The sequence below is a fragment of the Hyla sarda genome, chromosome 1 (genome assembly GCF_029499605.1).
Source record: "Hyla sarda isolate aHylSar1 chromosome 1, aHylSar1.hap1, whole genome shotgun sequence".
Lineage (NCBI taxonomy): Eukaryota > Metazoa > Chordata > Amphibia > Anura > Hylidae > Hyla > Hyla sarda.
This window is the reverse complement of record NC_079189.1, coordinates 434,920,452-434,940,144: the sequence shown is the minus strand read 5'-3', so window position 1 is coordinate 434,940,144 and position 19,693 is coordinate 434,920,452. Positions and strand designations below refer to the sequence as shown.

Sequence of the window (19,693 nt, the reverse complement as noted above, 5' to 3'; positions counted from 1 at the left end):
CATGTGGCTGAGGTACATAGATGATGTTTTCATCCTATGGGCAGAAACAGGGAAGGGGTTTATTGAATTTGTGAGGATTTTGAACCAGAATGACCAAAACCTATGCTTTACTTGTGAATGGAGCCCCAATAGACTTCCAATTTCTGGACGTACTAATCACGAAAGGGAGTAATGGTAACATCGAAACATCTCTCTATAGGAAACCCACCTCTACTAATGGGCTTTTGAGGTGGGGAAGCTCGTCTCCCGTGGCCCTGAAAAAAGGCATCCCAAGGGGCAAGTACTTGCATCTAAGGAGAAACTTCTCAGGAACAGTAGAGTTCCTGAGACAGGCACAGGACCTGAGGGACCGTTTCCATGATAGGGGATACCCTGACAATGTACTGAGAGTGGCATTTAACGGGTCGATCTCCAGGAATAGGAGGGATCTCCTTATTCCTAAAAAGGAAGTGGCTAAGGAGACTGAACAAGACACAATTCGGGTTATCGGAAGCTTTGATAACATGCACACAGAAGTAAGGGTAATTTTGCAGCAGTATTGGGATATCCTGCTGGCTGATGAAGACATCAGACCAGTTTTGGGTGAGAGACCACGAATCACATTCAGAAAAGGCCTTAGCATCAGGGACATGGTGGTCCATAGTCATATAACACCCAAAGGCCCTAATACGTGGTTGGCTCACAAACCTAATGGTACTTTCCAGTGCTGCTCATGTGTAGCATGTACATCGGTTGTGAAGTGCAAAACCTGTGTGTCTTCTTCTAATGGGAGATGTTTCTAGATCAGAGATTTCAATAATTGCATCTGTTGGTGTGATTTATCTGGCGCAGTGTTCATGCCCCATGGATTATATGGGTAAAACTCGCCGTGAATTTCGGTGCCGGATACGGGACCACTATAATGATATATTGAACAAGAGAGACAAGTCTGTAGCCAGGCACATCCAAAATATGCATAATGGGGATCCCAAAAAGGTTAGGTTTGTGGGCATACAAACTGTTTTGAAGAGCCCACGAGGAGGCGACTGGAACAAAATGTTATTACAAACCGAGTGCTAATGGATTTCCAGACTGAATTCAATGGCAACGGTGGGTTTGAACGAATCTTTAAGCTTCACATGTTTCATCTAAGGGGCACAATAGTATCATTATAGGGTAGATATTTGATGTGTACCGTGTGATAAATTTCTGTTTCTTTGGGTCTTTTTTTTTTTTTACTGTGATAATTGGCCCGTTGAGTGAATCATCCTGGATATGCTAATATACCCTGCATTCGTCAGGATCTATCGGTAATGCAATGTGTATAAGAGTTATGTATGGGCTTACTTACTTGGGGGCCTTTTCTTTTTTATATATACTTTATCCCTAGGACTGTACTGTATAATCTAACTTTAACCTAGATGTTGCACCTTTGAGGGCTCCATGTAACCCACATTGGGTCCTTTTAGTGCTAGTCCGGTCCCAAGCTGTAATGTAGTGTAATACAATATATCTGCCTTGACGGTATCCCCAGCTCTCAAAATGAATGATTTATAATAAGGACTCTGGTTCTGTGTATCTCTGCTATGGAGCCTACTGTGGGAGACTTGTCAAGAGTAAGTCTCTCCCTGAGACGCTCTGATCGTCCCCTTGGTAACTATCCCCTCCCCCTCTTCCACGTCATGGACTGAGAACAATGGAGAGAAGGCATGATCTGAACCCAGGGGAGGATTTCTTAATGACACTGCTGGTGAGGGACGGCGCAGAGATCTGTAGCCGCCACTCCGAGTGACGTCAGAACTGGGTAAGTCCTTTGTTTGTGCGCAGACACAGACACCTAGTACTGTTTGGAATAGGGACGTGTGGACCAAGGGATGAGCATGACGAGTACGTCTTTGGTCCTTAAGGGGTTAAAAGGGGAGGACAAAAAAGTAAATAACACAAAAATTTGCCTTTAAAGGGGTTCTCCAGTGCTTAAACATCTTATCCCCTATCCAAAGGATAGGGGATAAGATGCCTGATCGCAGGAGTCCCGCCGCTGGGGACACCCGGGATCATGCACGCAGCACCCCGTTTGTAATCAGTCCCTGGAGCGTGTTCGCTCCGGGTCTGATTATGGTCGACCGCAGGGCGGGCGGCGTGTGACGTCACGCCTCCGCCCCGTGTGACGTCACGCTCCGCCCCTCAATGCAAGCCTACGGGAGGGGGCGTGATAGCTATCACGCCCCCTCCCGTCGGCTTGCATTGAGGGGCGGAGCGTGACGTCACACGGGGGCGGAGGCGTGACGTCACACGCCGCCGCCGGCCCTGCGGTCGCCGGTAATCAGTCCCGGAGCGAAAACGCTCCGAGCACTGATTACAAACGGGGTGCCGCGTGCATGATCCCGGGGGTCCCCAGCTGCGGACTCCCGTGATCAGGCATCTTATCCCCTATCCTTTGGATAGGGGATAAGATGTTTAAGCACCGGAGAACCCCTTTAAGGCCAAAATAGGCTGCGTCCTTAAATGGTTAAAAGGAGTAGTCCCATGGTAGGAAAATGTATCCCCTATCCAAAGGGTAGGGGATAAGTGTCTGATTGTGGGGAATCCCAGCAGTCGTGTGTGTGCTTCTGTATCTCCGGCTCCCCCATAGAGATGCATGGAGGGCACATGCCGACAACTGCTCAATGGGTAGAGCCAGAGCTCTGGACAGGAGATTGCAGGAGGTACCAGCAGTCAGACCCCTGCAATCAGACACTTATCCATGCAGGGATACACTTTCCTACAAGGGATTTCTCCTTTAAAAGCAGTTAAAGATAACAAAAGCTATACAAATATTGTTGTAATCATAAGGACCAGGAGAATACAGATAAAATGCAAGTTTTACCACACGTTAACAGAAAATGACATTTTATAGAAAAATGAAGTGTCAATACAATAGGTGTCGCCAAAAAAAAAAAAAAAAAAAAACTCATGGCTCTGTGGTTGGAAAAACAAGTCATGTATCCTCAAGGTTGGGGAGAAAAAAAATAAAAAAATTAAAAAAAAATATTTTTAGAATAAAACCTGTTTCTATTAGTGAATTACTTGACCTATCACTAGTATATGTTCATCTGGCTGTTCACTGAACGAGAAGATGTGCAGTAACAATTTGGTACCTACCCTCTGTATGATTAAGAAGATGGCAAAGTGGAACGTAAAATACTCAAATGCATCTGAGAAGGCGATTAAGAAAACAAAACATGGCAAGTGAACAACCCTTCATCAAATCAAATCATCCAATTCTAAAAAGAAATTAACTTCGCTTCTGCTCACTTGACAAAACAGCATATTTATTTTACTAAGCGAAAAAAAAATTCAGGCAGCTTTGAAAATAATGGACAATTGGTTTTATAATATATGAAAGAAGAAACCAAGCTAGTGTCATTGACAGTGAAAACCTGGCACACATCAGAAACTACACCTGCTTAAAGAAGCAGTCGAGGCAAAATGTCTTATTCCCTGCTCACCAGTAACATATCAGAGCAGAAGGAGGTATGCTGGGTATATGCCTGGTCCTGCATCCATTGCACAAAGCACAGTAATTCAATTTGTCACAAACCTCACGGCTCAGCAATTGCTGACTTTATCCTGCATAAATTAGTTCAGCGTTCAGGTGCTCTGGTGGCTGGAGACTCTCTCTCCTAGGATTGTATCCACCTTTCCAGCCCACCGGAGCACCTGAAGGCTGAACTAATTTATGCAGGATAAGTCATCAACTGCCGAGCCGAGAAGTTCGTGACTAATCTAATTGCTGTAACTTCGCTCATGTCTAATTATAGCAACAAAGATACAGTAAGTATCTCCTTAACAGGGCAACACAATAGGGTAAGTGATCCATCATTTTAATCCAGTTCACCAGTGCTATAACCCCATATATTGGGTTTAGTGCCAGTAAACCAGATGTCAGTTTCCCCTAATACTGATACAGTATTTAGAAATTCTCACAATTTTAAAGGGTTATACCAAGATTATAAACCTACCACCTATCCAGAAAATAGGCGATAAGTATCTGATGAATGGGGGGGTCCTACTGCTGGGAACCCCACTGATCATGAAAACAGGGGTCCCTTGTCCCCCAAGTGAATGGATCAGCAGTGTGCATGCTCGAATGCCGCTCCATTGACTTATTATGGGTCTGTCCAATATAGCTGAGAATGAAGAGAGATTTGGCTGAGCATGCATGCTGCTGGTTTAACCTGTGGAACAAGGGACCTCCAGTGTTTTGATCGGTAGTGGTGCCAATGCTCGGACCCCATCAATAAGAGACTTACCCCTTTAACGATCTTGTTCTTTACTATATAATTGAAATACACACAATTATTTTTGTACCAATGTAAAGGATACTAAGAGATAAATGTGGACTTAGTCCACCAGTGGTTGGAAACTGGATCTTGTTATGATAGAAAGGACACTTGGGCAAGACTCTCTCCTGTATAGATGAACGCACAGGACCCTAGGACAAAACAAAATATTGTAGGTCAAAACAGAAGACTCAAAGTATTTTATATATATATATATATATATATATATATATATATATATATATTTTTTTTTTTTTTTTTTTTTTTTTCTTAATAGGGTTGCCAAGGATTAGAAAGAAAAAAAACATGGCTGTCTTTTTTTCCCTAGAAACAGCACTACAACTGTCCATTGGTTGTGTCTGGGACTGCAGCTCAGCTTCACTGAATGGGGCTGAACTGCAACATTACATACAACCTATAGACAGGTGTGGCACTACTGGAAAAAAGCACAGCAAAATCCTAGGTCCCTTTTAGAAGTGCCAATCTTATACGGTGTAATAGTGCAGGTAAACTGTATTAAAAATAGAGAATAACCCAGATCCATGGTCCAGTTCAGAAGATTGATCCAGGATTAACCTATGTTGCTATTATGTAATTTACTAGCTTTGCACAATGGAGACAGGACCAGGCCGGGATGCTCGGTATGCCTGGGCCCACCTCCATTGCACAAATCTGGCAATTAACATATGAGCAATGCCAGTTAATAACTGGTCTTATTACCAGGACCATGGATCCAGGTAAGTTACTGTATACCTTATTTAAATCCGGTTCACTCACAATATAACCCCTTGTATTGGGTTTAGTGAGGGTAAACCGCCTGTTAGTGATAGGTACTACAGTGATAGAAACGTATTCTCTATCCATAAGTATCTGATCAAGGGAGGGTCCGCCCTCTGGACTTCATCCTCCCAGAGATCTCCAGAACAGACACCGACACCGACACCGACTCTTTCGTTGAACACTAGCTCCTTTTTTTTTTTTTTTAAATGTATCCCCTCTCCAGAAAGCTCCCACCCCCAACCTTCTCAGATGTTCTTGTCTCTACAGTGCTGCGGCTGGCGATTGGCTGAGCAGGCCATTACTACTGAGATTAGTTAATTTTAGAAAGTGGGGGTGGCAGCTTTCTGCTTGGAGAGTCAGTGATAGGGAATACATTTTTAAAAAAGGATCTGTGATTTGTCCAAAAAAATTATGTTTTTATATCACCTTGTAGCTTTTAACTCTCTTGCTTCCCCCATTTCTGATATATAGGGGTTTTATTATTTTCATGCTTTTGACAGAATTGCGATATAGGCAGGAACTTTCCCGTGAAACTATAAGGCGCCTGGTTAATATGGACTAAAGGGTGAATCATTTGCTCTTTCTGCTCCATCACTCCTTTCTCTCATGGAAAAACAGTTAGATATAAAAGCAGGAAGTATATTAATTTGTGCACAACAGAGCAAGCAGTTTTAGGGAGGCAGGAGAGTACTAATAATCTACATGGGGAAAAAAAATAAATCACACATGGGACATCAAGAGCAGAGAGAGGAACCCAATGCATGATCTGCAGTAGTGGTGGCAATGGTTTGGGGGGGGGGGGGGGGGGGCGGGGTGTTGATCTCCTGCACACAGCAACATCAGGGCTGAAACAGGGAGAGAGCTCACAGGGCTGTATTAGATTGGTTTCGGGCTGGGCGGTATACCAGTTCATACCGAAAACCGAAATTTTTGGGCTGCACGATATGAATTTTTCCCATACCGCAATACCGGTTGGGCCCCTCCCCTTGTGAATGAATCATCAGCCCAGCGCAGCACTGTCCCCACATCAGGGAACTAATCATACGTGACCCGCCAGGGCTGTTCTACTCCCCCCCCCCCCCCACACCAAATCATGTGACCCGCAAGCGCTGTTCTGCTTCCCCCCCCCCCCAAATCATGTTACCCGCCAGCGCTGTTCTGCTCCCCCACAATTAATTATCAGCCCAGCGGGGTACTACTCACATGTCACCCGCAAGCACTGCCCTCCTTCTCTTTGTTGGGGGCCGCAGGTGATGGAACTCTATACTGTACACCAGTGGTTTCCAACCTGCGGACCTCCAGATGTTGCAAAACTACAACTCCCAGCATGCCCGGAAAGCCAACGGCTGTCCGGGCATGCTGGGAGTTGTAGTTTTGCAACAGCTGGAGGTCAGCAGGTTTGAGACCACTGCTGTATGGTGTATCCCTATGCCCAGGCTGCAAAAGATAAAGAAAATTAACTTCCCTATGTCGGCCTTACGCTGGGGACTGGAACGTCGGACAGCCGTCAGCCTATCACCAGCCGGAGCGATGTCCCGCCCCGGCCAGTGATAGGCTGAGCCCACTGTCATGTAAGAAGCTGGGAGTTGTAGTTTTGCAACATCTGGAGGTCCGCAGGTTGGAAACCACTGGTGTACAGTATAGAGTTCCATCGCCGGCGGCCCCTAACAAAGAGGAGGAGGGCAGTGCTTGCGGGTGACATATGTGAGTAGTACCCCGCTGGGCTGATAAATTAATTGGGGGGGGGAGCAGAATAGCGCTGGCGGGTAACATGATTTGGGATGGGGTGGGGGTGAAAGAAATACCGTTATATACCGTGGAACCGCCATAAGTTACAAAAATACCGTGATACACATATTTGGTCATACCGCCCAGCTCTAGATTGGTGTACTCCGACTGTGTTTCCAAAATGAGATTTCATCACTTACTATGGTAAAAACATCTGTAACAAATTCTCCCTTGGATATCAAAGAAAGAAAGGTTCTCTTACTGGTAAGAATGATATAGGAAAATCATATCTGTATTCCTCTGCTTGAAGTTTGTAAACTAATTTCATCATTGCCCCGCTAAGGAGAAAGCACAAGAAAAAGATGTTAAATACATCATAAGAGGAATTAAAACATCCAAGCATGTAAAATAGATCATACACTGCATGTACTAACCTAGGATCTAAAAAAAACAAAGCAGCGTGGAATTCCAGAGGGGTAGTCTTCTCCTGTAAGCATCTTAGGTTCCAGCCCACAATGCTGCCATCTAGACTGCCAAACACCTGCTCTACTAACCATGGAAAGATGGCATGCAGTTCCTTCAAGAAAAAGAAGAAGAATCTGACTGACATGTACAGTCAACTGCACAATATATATTATGTATATATATTTGATGAACAGTAATGTCAAGATAATACCATAGCAGGTCACAGCTTGCATTAGAAAAATAAATACCTTTGCAGGAAAATCTTCAATTATTCTGCTAAGGTCTTGGCATCTTTGGTGAAAAGGTTTATTGACACAGTCAGCCTTCAGTGTAGCCTTATTTAAGGAAAAAAGAAAGTGGATGCTATGTGGTTATTAAACTGTAAAATCCTCTGCACTGTCCATGCAGTAAATAGCACTAGAATAAATGGTAACAGGACTCTAGATGCGTCAAGCAAAGTGGGTAATTTTTGCATACGCAGCAATGTTTCAATCCATTCATTAGAGCAGTACAGAGCTGGAGGTGGCACTACCACGCCATTAAACGACTATAACTGATTTTAGCAAACTTAAATTTGGATATATTAAGAGGTTGTCGACCCTTTAAAGGGAACCAAGCAGTAGATTTTACTATATATTCTTGTCAACACAATATATATGGTAAAATATTTACCTCACCATCCCCGGGGGACATTTTTGTCTCCAGGGATGGTGAGGATATAAAGTTATAAAGTTCCCCGCGCTGCCCTACAAGTAGTCCCCTGGGCGGTTAGCTATATTTACCAGGTCCAGTCGCTCTGGCTGTAGCGATGCCCCCTCAACGTTATGCCGTCAATCACGCCAAGGGGATGTCACTACAGCCGGAGTGACGGGAGCCGGTAAGTATAGCTACCTGCCCAGGTGACTACTTAAAGGGGTACTCCGGTGCTAAACATCTTATCCCCTATCAAAAGGTTAGATTGGGGGGGGGGGGACCCACGCGATCTCTCCTGCAGCACCCCCGTTTTTTGGCTGCACAGAGCGAGGATCGCTCTGTGGCTGATGACAGGCGGTGCAGGGGTCAGAGAATCATGATGTCACGGCTCCACCCCCTCATGAAATCACACCACGCCCCCTCAATGCAAGTCTATGGGAGGGGGGGGGTGACGGCCGCCACGCCCCCTGACAGCCGGCGTACCTGCACTTAACCCAATGTATGTGGTTATAGTGCAGGTGAACTGGATTACAAAGAGGCATCACTTATCCGGATCTGCAGTTTGGTTCAGGAGACACCCACTGTATCAGCCTCCATTGCTAATAGCCAGCATTGCGCAATGGAGACTGGACCCTGCATACCCATTATACCCAGCATACTCACTATACCCAGCATACCCACTATATAACATTTAAACCTTCAAGAAAGATATCTGAGAATCGTATGTAAGTTCTCCAGCTTCACCTAAAGACAAACAAATCCTGGAATACAATTAAAATAATGAGAATGCAATTTTTAAAGAAGAGAAATATGCATTTCTGCCTCTAGGGGTGCTGCAGGGAAAAGGGTTTCAGTTTAGTGTGATTGTGGTTTGGCTCCATCTTGTTTGTATTACAGTAGTTGATGGTTTCTATTGCCTTAGTCAACATTTATCTATCGGATACCTATTAATGTTCTCACTCATCACACATAATAGCTGCCTATTGTCTGGCTGACTAGTACATTTGTTTGATTTTCCTCCCCTCAGTAAAATGTTGAAACCAACATCAAGCACTGAAATTATTTAAAATGTATAAAACAACAAAAACTCAGCATTTTTTTTTTTTTATTTCTCCAAAAATGTTCCTTTTTTCCAGAATTTTTTTTTTCCATTGTTTCCAAATTTCCAGAAATTTTACTTCTCTAGTTTTTCCTAGACACCTGACGACTTATCCTCTAGTTGTTGTCTGCTTGCTGTCCAGGTTACAGGCCACCAGCTCTGCTCATAAAGCAGAGGTCGTACTGGTCGGAATGCAGGAGCCAGCTTGGGGTGGCACTCTTCTATTGCAGTGGTCTTCAACCTGCGGACCTCCAAATGTTGCAAAACTCCCAGCATGCCCGGACAGAACTATGGTGTTGGAAAAAACCCTTTAAAGGGGTTCTCCACTGCCCTGTCTTCCGGAGTTCCGCTCGCAGCATCCGGAAGTTTATTACTCCAGACGCTGTGTGCAGGCGTCCGTGTTTGAGGCCGCCCCCTAATGACGTCACGCCCGCCCCCTGGTGACGGGCGTGACGTCACCAGGGGGCGGGCGTGACGTCACCAGGGGGCGGGCGTGACGTCACCAGGGGGCGGGCGTGACGTCACCAGGGGGCGGGCGTGACGTCACCAGGGGGCGGGCGTGACGTCACCAGGGGGCGGCCTCTAACACGGAAGCCTGCACACAGCGCCGGAGTAATAAACTTCTGGACGCTGCGAGCGGAGCTCCGGAAGACAGGGCAGTGGAGAACCCCTTTAAAGCCTTCTACACTATTCTGCCTATAAGAAAGCAACTGAAATCAATGATCGCTGGATGGTTTGTGCAGCCCTTAATACTTATTATCGTACATCCCGTTTAGGGTAGATATTGTCCTGTGTAATAGGGTCATCTATCAGCTAAAACAAGCTTGTCTGTCGGCTGTTAGATTGGAAGCCCCAATGGTGATGAACTGATTTGAGTCATTAAAAAGCTCTGTACAGCGCTAGAGAATAAGTGGGCGATATATAACTAAAGCAATTATCAGCAATGGGCTGCACAAATCAGTGCAGTCCTTCCTGCCAGTCACACAGGCATCCAAAGAGCACCGATCCAGGAGATCAAGCCATGTAATAGGGCCCTTACCCTGGGCAATGTACAGAGTAGGGCTGCACGATATGGGGAAAATGTGCGATTTTGGGCCCAAATATTGCGATTGCGATGCGCTATAATAAAAAAAACATAGTGAAATCCCCATTTCATGTCCAATCGCCTCCATTTCAAATCTATACACCCATCTTATTCCCACTGCCTATTTCCCATCTCCCCCTTGTCACATTCTTGTATTCTTGTACTGCAGTAATACACTGGGTTTCCCGGGCGGATTTCAAATTTTCCGCGGGACTCGGGAAACCTAGTGTATTACTGCAGTACAATACCTTTCCCCATCAGCCAATCACTGGCTTGACACGTGACACCACTGCGGCCAGTGATTGGCTGAAAAGGGAAAGGCCCTACACCCTGTACTAAGAAGAGAGGAAACTCTGGAGCACACGGAAACGAATCTGCAGGGACCGGGACATGTGAGCAAAAGTTTTTTGTTTTTTTTTCCCTGCGCCCTTAGCTCAGTGTTTTTCTAGCAGGGTGCCTCCAGCTAAAACTACTACTCCCAGCATGCCCGGACAGCCTTTGCCGGTCCGGACATGCTAAGAGTTGTAGTTTTGCAACAACTGGAGGGAAACACTGACTTTTAGTATTTAAATTAGTTTTTACCTGCTCTGGCCGGCCCCCGCCACGGGAGCCAGCCAAAGCAGATAATCGCATGTTTTCCCGGGGGGGGGGGGGGGAAATCGCCATATCGCAAAAATCGCGAATCAACTGCTTTTGCCATATATCATGCAGCCCTAGTACAGAGGATAAGGAGGATTTTATTAGTCGCATATAAGATGTCAGCTCGTTCATCCGCTGATCACCGGTGTAGTGAAGAAAACTGTGCCCTGCTGATTGTGACCCTCCATATAGGGACACAGTTTTCTTCATTACACCAGCCCTTTACACTGGTCACTTATTGGCAACGTCTGTTTCTACAACACTCAATCGCCCAGAGTAAAGGGACCAGAACAGCAAACTATGCAGCAACATGACAAAGGGGGCGACCACTGCCCAAATCCTCTGACATACCTTTCAGATCTCTAGGAAAGCTGGGTAAGAGCTGTACTGCAGACCTAGTGGTGTTCAGCTATGTATTATTACCTATATAACTAACAAACAGCTAAATGAAGTGTTTAATACCTGGTTACATACATAGTTACCACCTATTTTAAAAGCTCTCACGTCATTAGAGAAGATTGTTGACGTAATGTACTCGGGCTAGAAGGCTCCTCTGCACCTTTATGGCGCCCCGGACCTGCAGAGAGACACCGGCTGAACGAGGATACACATGGCGCCCGGTACTCACCAGCAGGTAGCTTGGCTGAGGGCTCCCTCCAGGGACACTCATTTTCTCGAGACTTCTCTCTAACAATCCCCGTTCAACCCCCGCGCCAGACACCTAGGTTACTTGGTCCGTCTCTCACACGTCATCACAATGCGTTCTCACAGATCCGGAAAGCAAATGAAAAGCCTTGTTCACACAATCAGTCCTTCAACGTCGTCAATTAGCGGCCATTTTCTCGAAGACTAAACTTCACAGTGATGTCGCTGTTCGCAGCTATCTGTGTGAGCGCTACGGCCTGTCTACACCTAGCGGCGCTGTCACAGCCTGCGTGTGTTTTGGTCAATGAACACAGAAGTAGTTCCACCGTAACCTAGAGAGAATTACTATTGTAGTCAGTGCGTTTTTCTAACCGTCTGCGTTTCTTATATCATTCTCCCCTAAGATTTCCCACAATTTTGCAACCTGCATATCCATTGTACGCTCTGTGGAGAATAGTGGAGTGCGTATATAGGGGCGAATTTATCAAACCTGTGTAATGCCTATAAAGGAGCAACTTTATAAAACAAAAAACCCAGAGCAGTTGCTCATAGCAATCAATGAGATTGCTTTTATTTTTTATTTTTCAGAGCTTTTTATTTAAATGAAAATAGCATTACCCTGTGGTAAAAGTGACTTGTTAAAGAGGGCGTCTGGGGAGCAGAAAGGGTCTGACCTGTTCGGTTTCCTCTCCCTGCATATAGGCTGGAATTCCACTTGTTTTTTGGGGGGAAAAACGCCAATTCTGCCGCATGGCGTTTTTTCGGCCAAAAAAACGCTGCGGCCAGATGTTAGCTGTAAATCAATGAGAAATCACTAAATTCTTTTTCCACTTGGTATTTTTCCGTTTGGCATTGTTTTTTTTTTATCCTTTTGCCGTTTTTTCACTCTTTTTTGGCATTTTTCAGCTCCCTGGCGGTTTTGTTAAATCGCAGCATGTTGAGTCTAAGGCGTTTTTTCCCATAGAAGTCTATGGGAGTGAAAAAAAGCCACATGGTTTTTAACTATGGCGTTTTTTCAGGCAGTTTTTATTCTCTTTTGGACTTTAGCGATCCAAAAAAGTGATGGAGATACCTTTTTTAATAAAATTTCGTAGGGTAACATTAAAAAATAATAATAAAAAAGATACAGTAGTGATGGAAAAAAATTGTATTTAACCCCTTAAGGGGTACGTCCCTGCGCTCTGGGTCTTAAGGATCAGGGAGGTACTCATACGTCCGTGGGAATTCCGGCCCCTGCCGGGCGGGGACCAGACTGGGATGACTGCTGATATCTATCAGCAGGCACCCCGCGCAAATGCCCAGGGGGGGGTCATCAGACCCCCCCATGTCGGCGATCGCCGCAAATTGCAAGTGAATTCACACTTACGATTTGCGGCTATTCCGGGTCATACGGGTCTATAGTGACCCGGAAAAAAAAAGGGGATCACGGATGTCCTAGACACCCACGATCCCCTTGAAGCAATAGGAGTGAGGTGGCAAAGGTGCCACCCCTCCTATCTCTGCTATTGGTGGTCTAGACGCGACCACCAATAGCAGATCGGGGGCGGAGGGGTTTACTTTCGGTTTCCCCGTTCTGCCCACCCACAATAGGCGGGGCAGGACGGGGAAACTGGCAGGGACCGATGCCGAAGATCCACTTACCCATCGGCGACGGCAGCAGGCGAAGATCAGCGGTGGCAGCGGGCGACGATCGGCGGAAGAAGAGGACGGCGACACAGCTCCCTGGATCCGACGGAAGCCGGTGAGTTACTTAGCAACATCTGGAGGGCTGCAGTCTGAGACCACTATAGTGGTCTCTAAACTGTAACCCTCCAGATGTTGCAAAACTACAACTCCCAGCATGCCCAGAGAGCTGTTTAGGCATGCTGGGAGTTGCAGTTTTGCAACAGCTGGAGGTCTACAGTTTGAGACCACTGCACAGTGATCTCTATACTGTGCACCTCCAGATCTTGCAAAACTACAACTGATAGCATGCCCACACAGCAGTTTGCTGTCTGGGCATGCTGGGAGTTGTAGTTTTGCAACATCTGGAGGTCCACAGTTTGGAGACCACTGTACAGCTGTCTCTGCATGCTGGGAGTTGTAGTTGCGATCCCTCCAGCTGTTGCATAACTACATCTCCCAGCATGCCTTTCGGCGATCAGTACATGCTGGGAGTTGAAGTTTTGCAACAGCTGGAGGCACACTGGTTGGAAAATACTGAGTTAGGTAACAGAACCTAACTGAAGGTTTTCCAACCAGTGTGCCTCCAGCTGTTGCAAAAGTACAACTCCCAGCATGCACGGTCTGTCAGTACATGCTGGGAGTTGTAGTTTTGAAACAGCTGGAGGTTTGCCCCCCCCCCCCCCCCCATGTGAACGTACAGGGTACATTCACACTGGGGTTTACAGTGTGTTTCCTGCTTCAAGTATGAGCTGCGGCAAATTTTTCCCCGCAGCGCAAACTCCTAGCGGTAAACTCACTGTAAACCGCCGCCAGTGCGAATGTACCCTAAAAACACTACACTACACTAACACATAATAAAGGGTAAAACACTACATAAACACCCCCTTACACTGTCCCCCCAATAAAAATAAAAAGCGTATTGTACGGCAGTGTTTCCAAAACAGAGCCTCCAGCTGTTGCAAAACAACAACTCTTAGCATTTCTGGACAGCCACTGACTGTCCAGGCATGCTGGGAGTTTAGCAACAGCTGGAGGCACCCTGTTTGGGAATCACTGGCGTAGAATACCCCTATGTCCACCCCTGTGCAATCCCTAATTTAGTCCTCAAATGCGCATGGCACTCTCACTTCAGAGCCCTGTCGTATTTCAAGGAAATCGTTTAGGGCCACATATGGGGTATCTCCGTACTCGGGAGAAATTGCACTACTAATTTTGGGGAAGCATATGTTTGCTATGGGGATTTTCTCCTTTTCTGGACAGTTCCTAAAATGGACAGCAGAGGTCAGCAGAGGGCACTGTGGTCAGGACATCACAGGAAATGCATTTCTTTTTGGATTTCTCTTTAGTATACAGCCCCTAAAAAGTACTGGAAGGATTAAGATTTTTTAATAGAAGTGATTTACAAATCTGTTTAACTTTCTGGCACCAGTTGATTAAAAAAAAAAAAAAAAAGTTTTCCATTGAGTACCCCTTTAAGGAAATCTATATTTTTTTTTTTATAGCAACATTTTTATTTATTTTTAAACAGGGACCAATTTATGTGGTTGGGCAGGGCACTAAAAATGTCTCCGACAATGATAACAATGTAGTGTGTGTGTGTTTTTTACTTTTATCTTTCTTTTTTACATTTTTTAGGTAGTACTACTACTCCCAGCATGGAACACACTGTTCCATAATGGAAGTAATAGTACCTGTTCTAATTGACAGATCGTCCTGTGTTCCGTTGCGATCCTCCTGTATAATGTATCGATGCGGCCAGCCGCTCTTTTATGGTCCCCTGCACTGATGTATATATAGATACAACTATTCATATTTCTATGGTCCCCTGCACTGCCGTATATATACACCTATTAATATTGGTTCCAGCCAATCACAACTCTCTACGGAAAATATGAATAGGTGTATATATACGTCAGTGCAGGGGACCATAGAAGAGCAGCCGGCCGCATCTATACATTATACAGGAGGATCACAGCGGGTGTCAGGAGTAACATCCGCTGTGATCTTTCCTTAACTGCAGGTACTACAGCTCCCAACATGGAGCGCACTCTGCTCAATGCTGGGAGCTGTAGTACCTTCATTAATAGACAGATCGCAACAGGTGTCAGAAGTTACACTCGCTGTGATCTGTCTATTAATGCAGGTACTACAGCTCCTAGCATGGAGCAGAGTGTGGTCCATGATGGGAGTAGAAGTACCTGCAGTTAAGGACAGATCACAGTGGGTGTCACTCCTGACACCCGCTGTGATCGTCCTTTCTATTGCAGAGATGTGGAGCGGCTCTATACAGCGCTCTCGTACTGAGCAGGATTACTATTGCGACAACACGATCATCAGTAGGGTAAAACTAACCTGTCTCAGTGATGTGAATAAAACATCACTCATTCATATTTCCCTCAGAGTGGTGATTGGCTGCAACCATCCGGCCAATCACCACTCTGGGTGGAAAATATGAATGAGTGATGTTCTATTCACATCACTGGCCGGAGTACAGAGCAGAGATGTGAGCGCTGTATAGAGCCGCTCTTCATCTCTGCTATATTATGGACAATCGCACCGGGTGTTACGACTGACACCCGGGGCGATATGTCTATTAGTACAGGCACTACTACTCCCATCATGCAACAGTGTGTTCCATGCTGGGAGAAGTAGTACTACCTGAAAAATGTAAAATAAAATTGAGAAAAATAAGTGAAAATTTTTTAAAAGTTAAAAATGTATTAAAAGTTAATTATAAAAAATAAAAATTTCCTTAAATAAATTTTTTCCCATCCATACTGCATCCTTTTTTTTTTTTGGTACCCAACACATTTTGAAAAAAAAACGCCAAAAGGGGCAAAAAAGCCAATTTCAACTCAAATGCAAAAACGCAAGAAAAAAAACGTCAGACACAGGAAATTGCACTGGCGTTTTTTCTGGCGTTTTTTTTTTTTGTAATGAAAAAACGCTGGGGGGAAAAAAACAAGTGGAATTCCAGGCTAAGGGTACGTTTCTACTTGTACGTTTCCTAAGGGTACGTTTTTTTGTCCTGAAAAAACGCCAGTGCAATTTCCTGCGTCTGGCGTTTTTTCTGTTGTTTTTTCTGGCATTTTTTCATTTGTGTGGAAATTGCACCTTGGAAGTTTTTTTGGGTACCCAAAATTTGTTGGGTACCAAAAAAAAAAAGGATGCAGTATTGATTGAAAAATATGTATTTAACGAAATTTATATTTTTTTATTACTAAATTGTAATTGATTTCTAATAAAGTGTGTGTGTATTTCACTTTTTTTTATCTATTTTTAAAATTTTTAGATAGTACTACTTCTCCCAGCATGGAACACACTGTTCCATGATGGGAGTAGTAGTACCTGTACTAATAGACATATCGCCCCGGGTGTCAGTCGTAACACCCGATGCGATCTTCCACAATATAGCAGAGATGTGGAGCGGCTCTATACAGCGCTTGCATCTCTGCACTGTACTCCGGCCAGTGATGTGAATAAAACATCACTCATTCATATTTTCCACCTAGAGTGGGGATTGGCCGGATGGTTGCAGCCAATGACCGCTCTGAGGGAAATATGAATGAGTGATGTTCGCAGGAGAAAGCCGCTCTGCATCTCTGCAATAGACAGGACGATCGCATCGGGTGTCAGTAGTGATACCCGCTGTGATCTGTTCTTACCTGCAGGTACTACTACTCCCAACATGGAGCACACTCTGCTCCATGCTGGGAGCTGTAGTACCTGCATTAATAGACAGATCGCAGTGAGTGTAATTTCTGACACCTGTTGCGATCTGTCTATTAATGCAGGTACTACATCTCCTAGCATTGAGCAGTGTGTGCTCCATGTTGGGAGTAGTAGTACTTGCAATTAAGGAAAGATCACAGCGGATGTCACTCCTGACACCCGCTGTGATCCTCCTGTATAATGTATAGAGGTGGCCGGGCGCTCTTCTATGGTCCCCTGCACTGAAGTATATATACACCTATTCATATTTCCCACATAGAGTTGTGATTGGCTGGAACCATCTGGCCAATCGCAGCTCTCTGCGGGAAATATGAATAGGTGTATATATACAGCAGTGCAGGGGACCATATCAATACATTATACAGGAGGATCGCAATGGGCGATCTGTCTATTAGTACAGGTACTACTACTCCCATCGTGGAACAGTGTGTTCCATGCTGGGAGTAGTAGTAATACATTAAAAAAAATTAAATAAAGAAAAAAGTGAAAAACACACACACACTACATTTTTATTATTGTCGGCTACATATTTAGGTCCCTGCCCGCCCACATAAATTGATCCATGTTTGTAATAAAAATTTTGTTAAAGAAAAAGATAAATTTCGTTAGAAACAATTTTTTCCTTCATTACTGTATCTTTTTTTTTTATGGTACCCTACGAAATTTTATAAAAAAAAGGTATCTCCATCACTTTTTTGGATCGCTAAATTCCAAAAAAGATATAATACCCCCTGCAAAAACGCCGAAGTTAAAACCCACATATCGTTTTTCTTGGTGTTTTTTCACTCCCATAGACTTCTATGGGAGAAAAACGCCACGATTATGACTAAAAAAAATCTCCAGTGGCTCAACATGCTGCGATTTTGTAAAACCGCCAAGGAGCTGAAAAACGCCCCCCAAAAAAAGAGTGAAAAAATGCCAAAAGGATTAAAAAAATGTCAAAGTGAAGAACGCCAAGTGGAATAAGAATTTTGCGATTTCTCATTGATTTACAGCTAACATCTGACTTCTATGGGAGAAAAACGCCACGATTATGACAAAAAAATCACCAGTGGCTCAACATGCTGCGATTTTGGAAAACTGCCAAGGAGCTGAAAAACGCCAAAAAAAGAGTGAAAAAAATGCCAAAGTGAAGAACGCCAAGTGGAATAAGAATTTTGCGATTTCTCATTGATTTACAGCTAACATCTGTCCACAGCGTTTTCTGCCAGAAAAAACACCATGCGGCAGATTTGGCATTTTTCTTGGCATTTCCCCCCCACCCAAAAAAAACAAAAAAACAAGTGGAAACTTAGCCTAAGGCTAGGTTTCCATTTGGGTTTTTTTCTGGCAGTTTTTGGAGATCTGCCACTGCAGTTTTTGAGCCAAAGTCAGAAGTGATCCATAAGGGAGGAGAAGTATAAGTCCTTCCTTTATATGTCCTATTCCTTTTGAATACACATCTGGCTTTGGCTTAAAAACTGCAGTGGCAGATCTCCAAAAAAAAAACCAACTGGAATCCTAGCCTTCGAACTATACCTTCCCGAAATGAGAGGGTTCAGGTGCCAGTCGGGATTAGTTGTAAGGGGCATAGGGGACACAATTTTTTATTTTTGCATTGTTTTTTTTCCTCCTTGGGTTTTAAAAGCCAAAAGTCTTAAAAAATGTTTTGCGTTGCACCAATTGGAGGAATTATTACTATACTGCATGAGGCGCCATTGTTGGAAAACACTGTCCTAGGTCTTCAAACTGTGGACCCTAGCTGTTGCCTAACTACAACTAACAGCATGCCTGGACAGCCAATATGCTGGGAGTTATAGTTTTGCAATAACTGGAGGTTCACAGTTTGGAGACCACTGATATACCCAACTTCTCCTGTCTCTCCTATACCGGAATAAATGTTAATATTATTTACAAATGCTCTTAATACATTATCTGGGCAAATGTAAAGCATTAAAGTATGGGCATAGAAAATGGCTATGGGAGCATGTTAATCGCACTATAACAAAAAGTGTAGAAAAGTACCCTAGGAAAAACAGGGCAAATCAATGAGATAAGTCAGGGGGAGACACACCTGAGGCTTTTTTCACACTGCCATTATGACACAGCAGTGTGACGGCCGTCGGGGGAGCCAGGGAGAATTTCCACTAGACTACTCCTTTAAGGCCTGAGTGTACCGCAACATACAGGCAGTAAATTCCCAGAGCTCATCAGAAATCAATGCCGGTGTTTAGATTCAGAACATCTGCAGGGGGAGAGGTAATAGAAAGACAAACAGTACAAACATAGACATGGGGCTTATGGAACAAGGAGATAGGTGGACCTCAGCAAGAAGCCCAACAGTTGAGGGGGTGTATGACAGAAATGGGTGGGGGCTGGGGACTGGGAATACCATTAGCAAATACCAATACCAAAATATTTAAATAAAACTGAAAAAATTTAGCTGTTCATTAAAACCATGCAGGGCCACAGTTTTTAACCAAAAAATCTATTTAGTTTCTCTTTGTACTATACACCGGTGGGACTTATCTTAAGGAAGCATATAAGTATTCATGGAGCAGTTTGGTATGGAGCAGTTTAGGTGCCTCTATCAATTCAATTTTGATTGCAGCATATGAAGAGTTAATGCTGGACAGCAGTCGGGGTGGGCGTCCGTGGGGTTGTCTGGATCGCGCTTTATGTTGGTAGTGAGCTAGCTTTTTGCTCAAGTTTTTACAATTTTGTTGCACATGCACTAAATAATTTGTGATCTTGCAATTGCAGCTTATATCCCTGCTTATTCCAATGACACCACTGCCATTGAGAGGTACCTGCACCTTATATATTTCTATAAATATACAAAGGCAAATGTTACTTTTAACTATCAAAATATATTTGCATGTG

The 19,693-nt window shown here is 44.4% G+C and overlaps 1 protein-coding gene across 4 annotated transcripts in view; it reads right to left on the bottom strand.

The window, feature by feature from the left end:
- SMPD4 (sphingomyelin phosphodiesterase 4) overlaps nucleotides 1–19,693 on the bottom strand; it is a 163,550-nt gene that overhangs the window by 46,083 nt on the left and 97,774 nt on the right. Inside the window, exons 1-6 of one of the 4 annotated variants that reach the window (XM_056530983.1) lie at nucleotides 11,418–11,824; nucleotides 7,523–7,609; nucleotides 7,244–7,386; nucleotides 7,072–7,147; nucleotides 4,345–4,453; nucleotides 3,121–3,173 (exon numbers count right to left, since the gene is read on the bottom strand). In XM_056530983.1, coding sequence (XP_056386958.1) covers nucleotides 3,121–3,173; nucleotides 4,345–4,453; nucleotides 7,072–7,147; nucleotides 7,244–7,386; nucleotides 7,523–7,609; nucleotides 11,418–11,459 — 510 coding nt within the window. In that variant the 5' untranslated portion in view covers nucleotides 11,460–11,824. The other 3 variants (XM_056530992.1, XM_056531002.1, XM_056531008.1) reach the window with 3 other exon arrangements.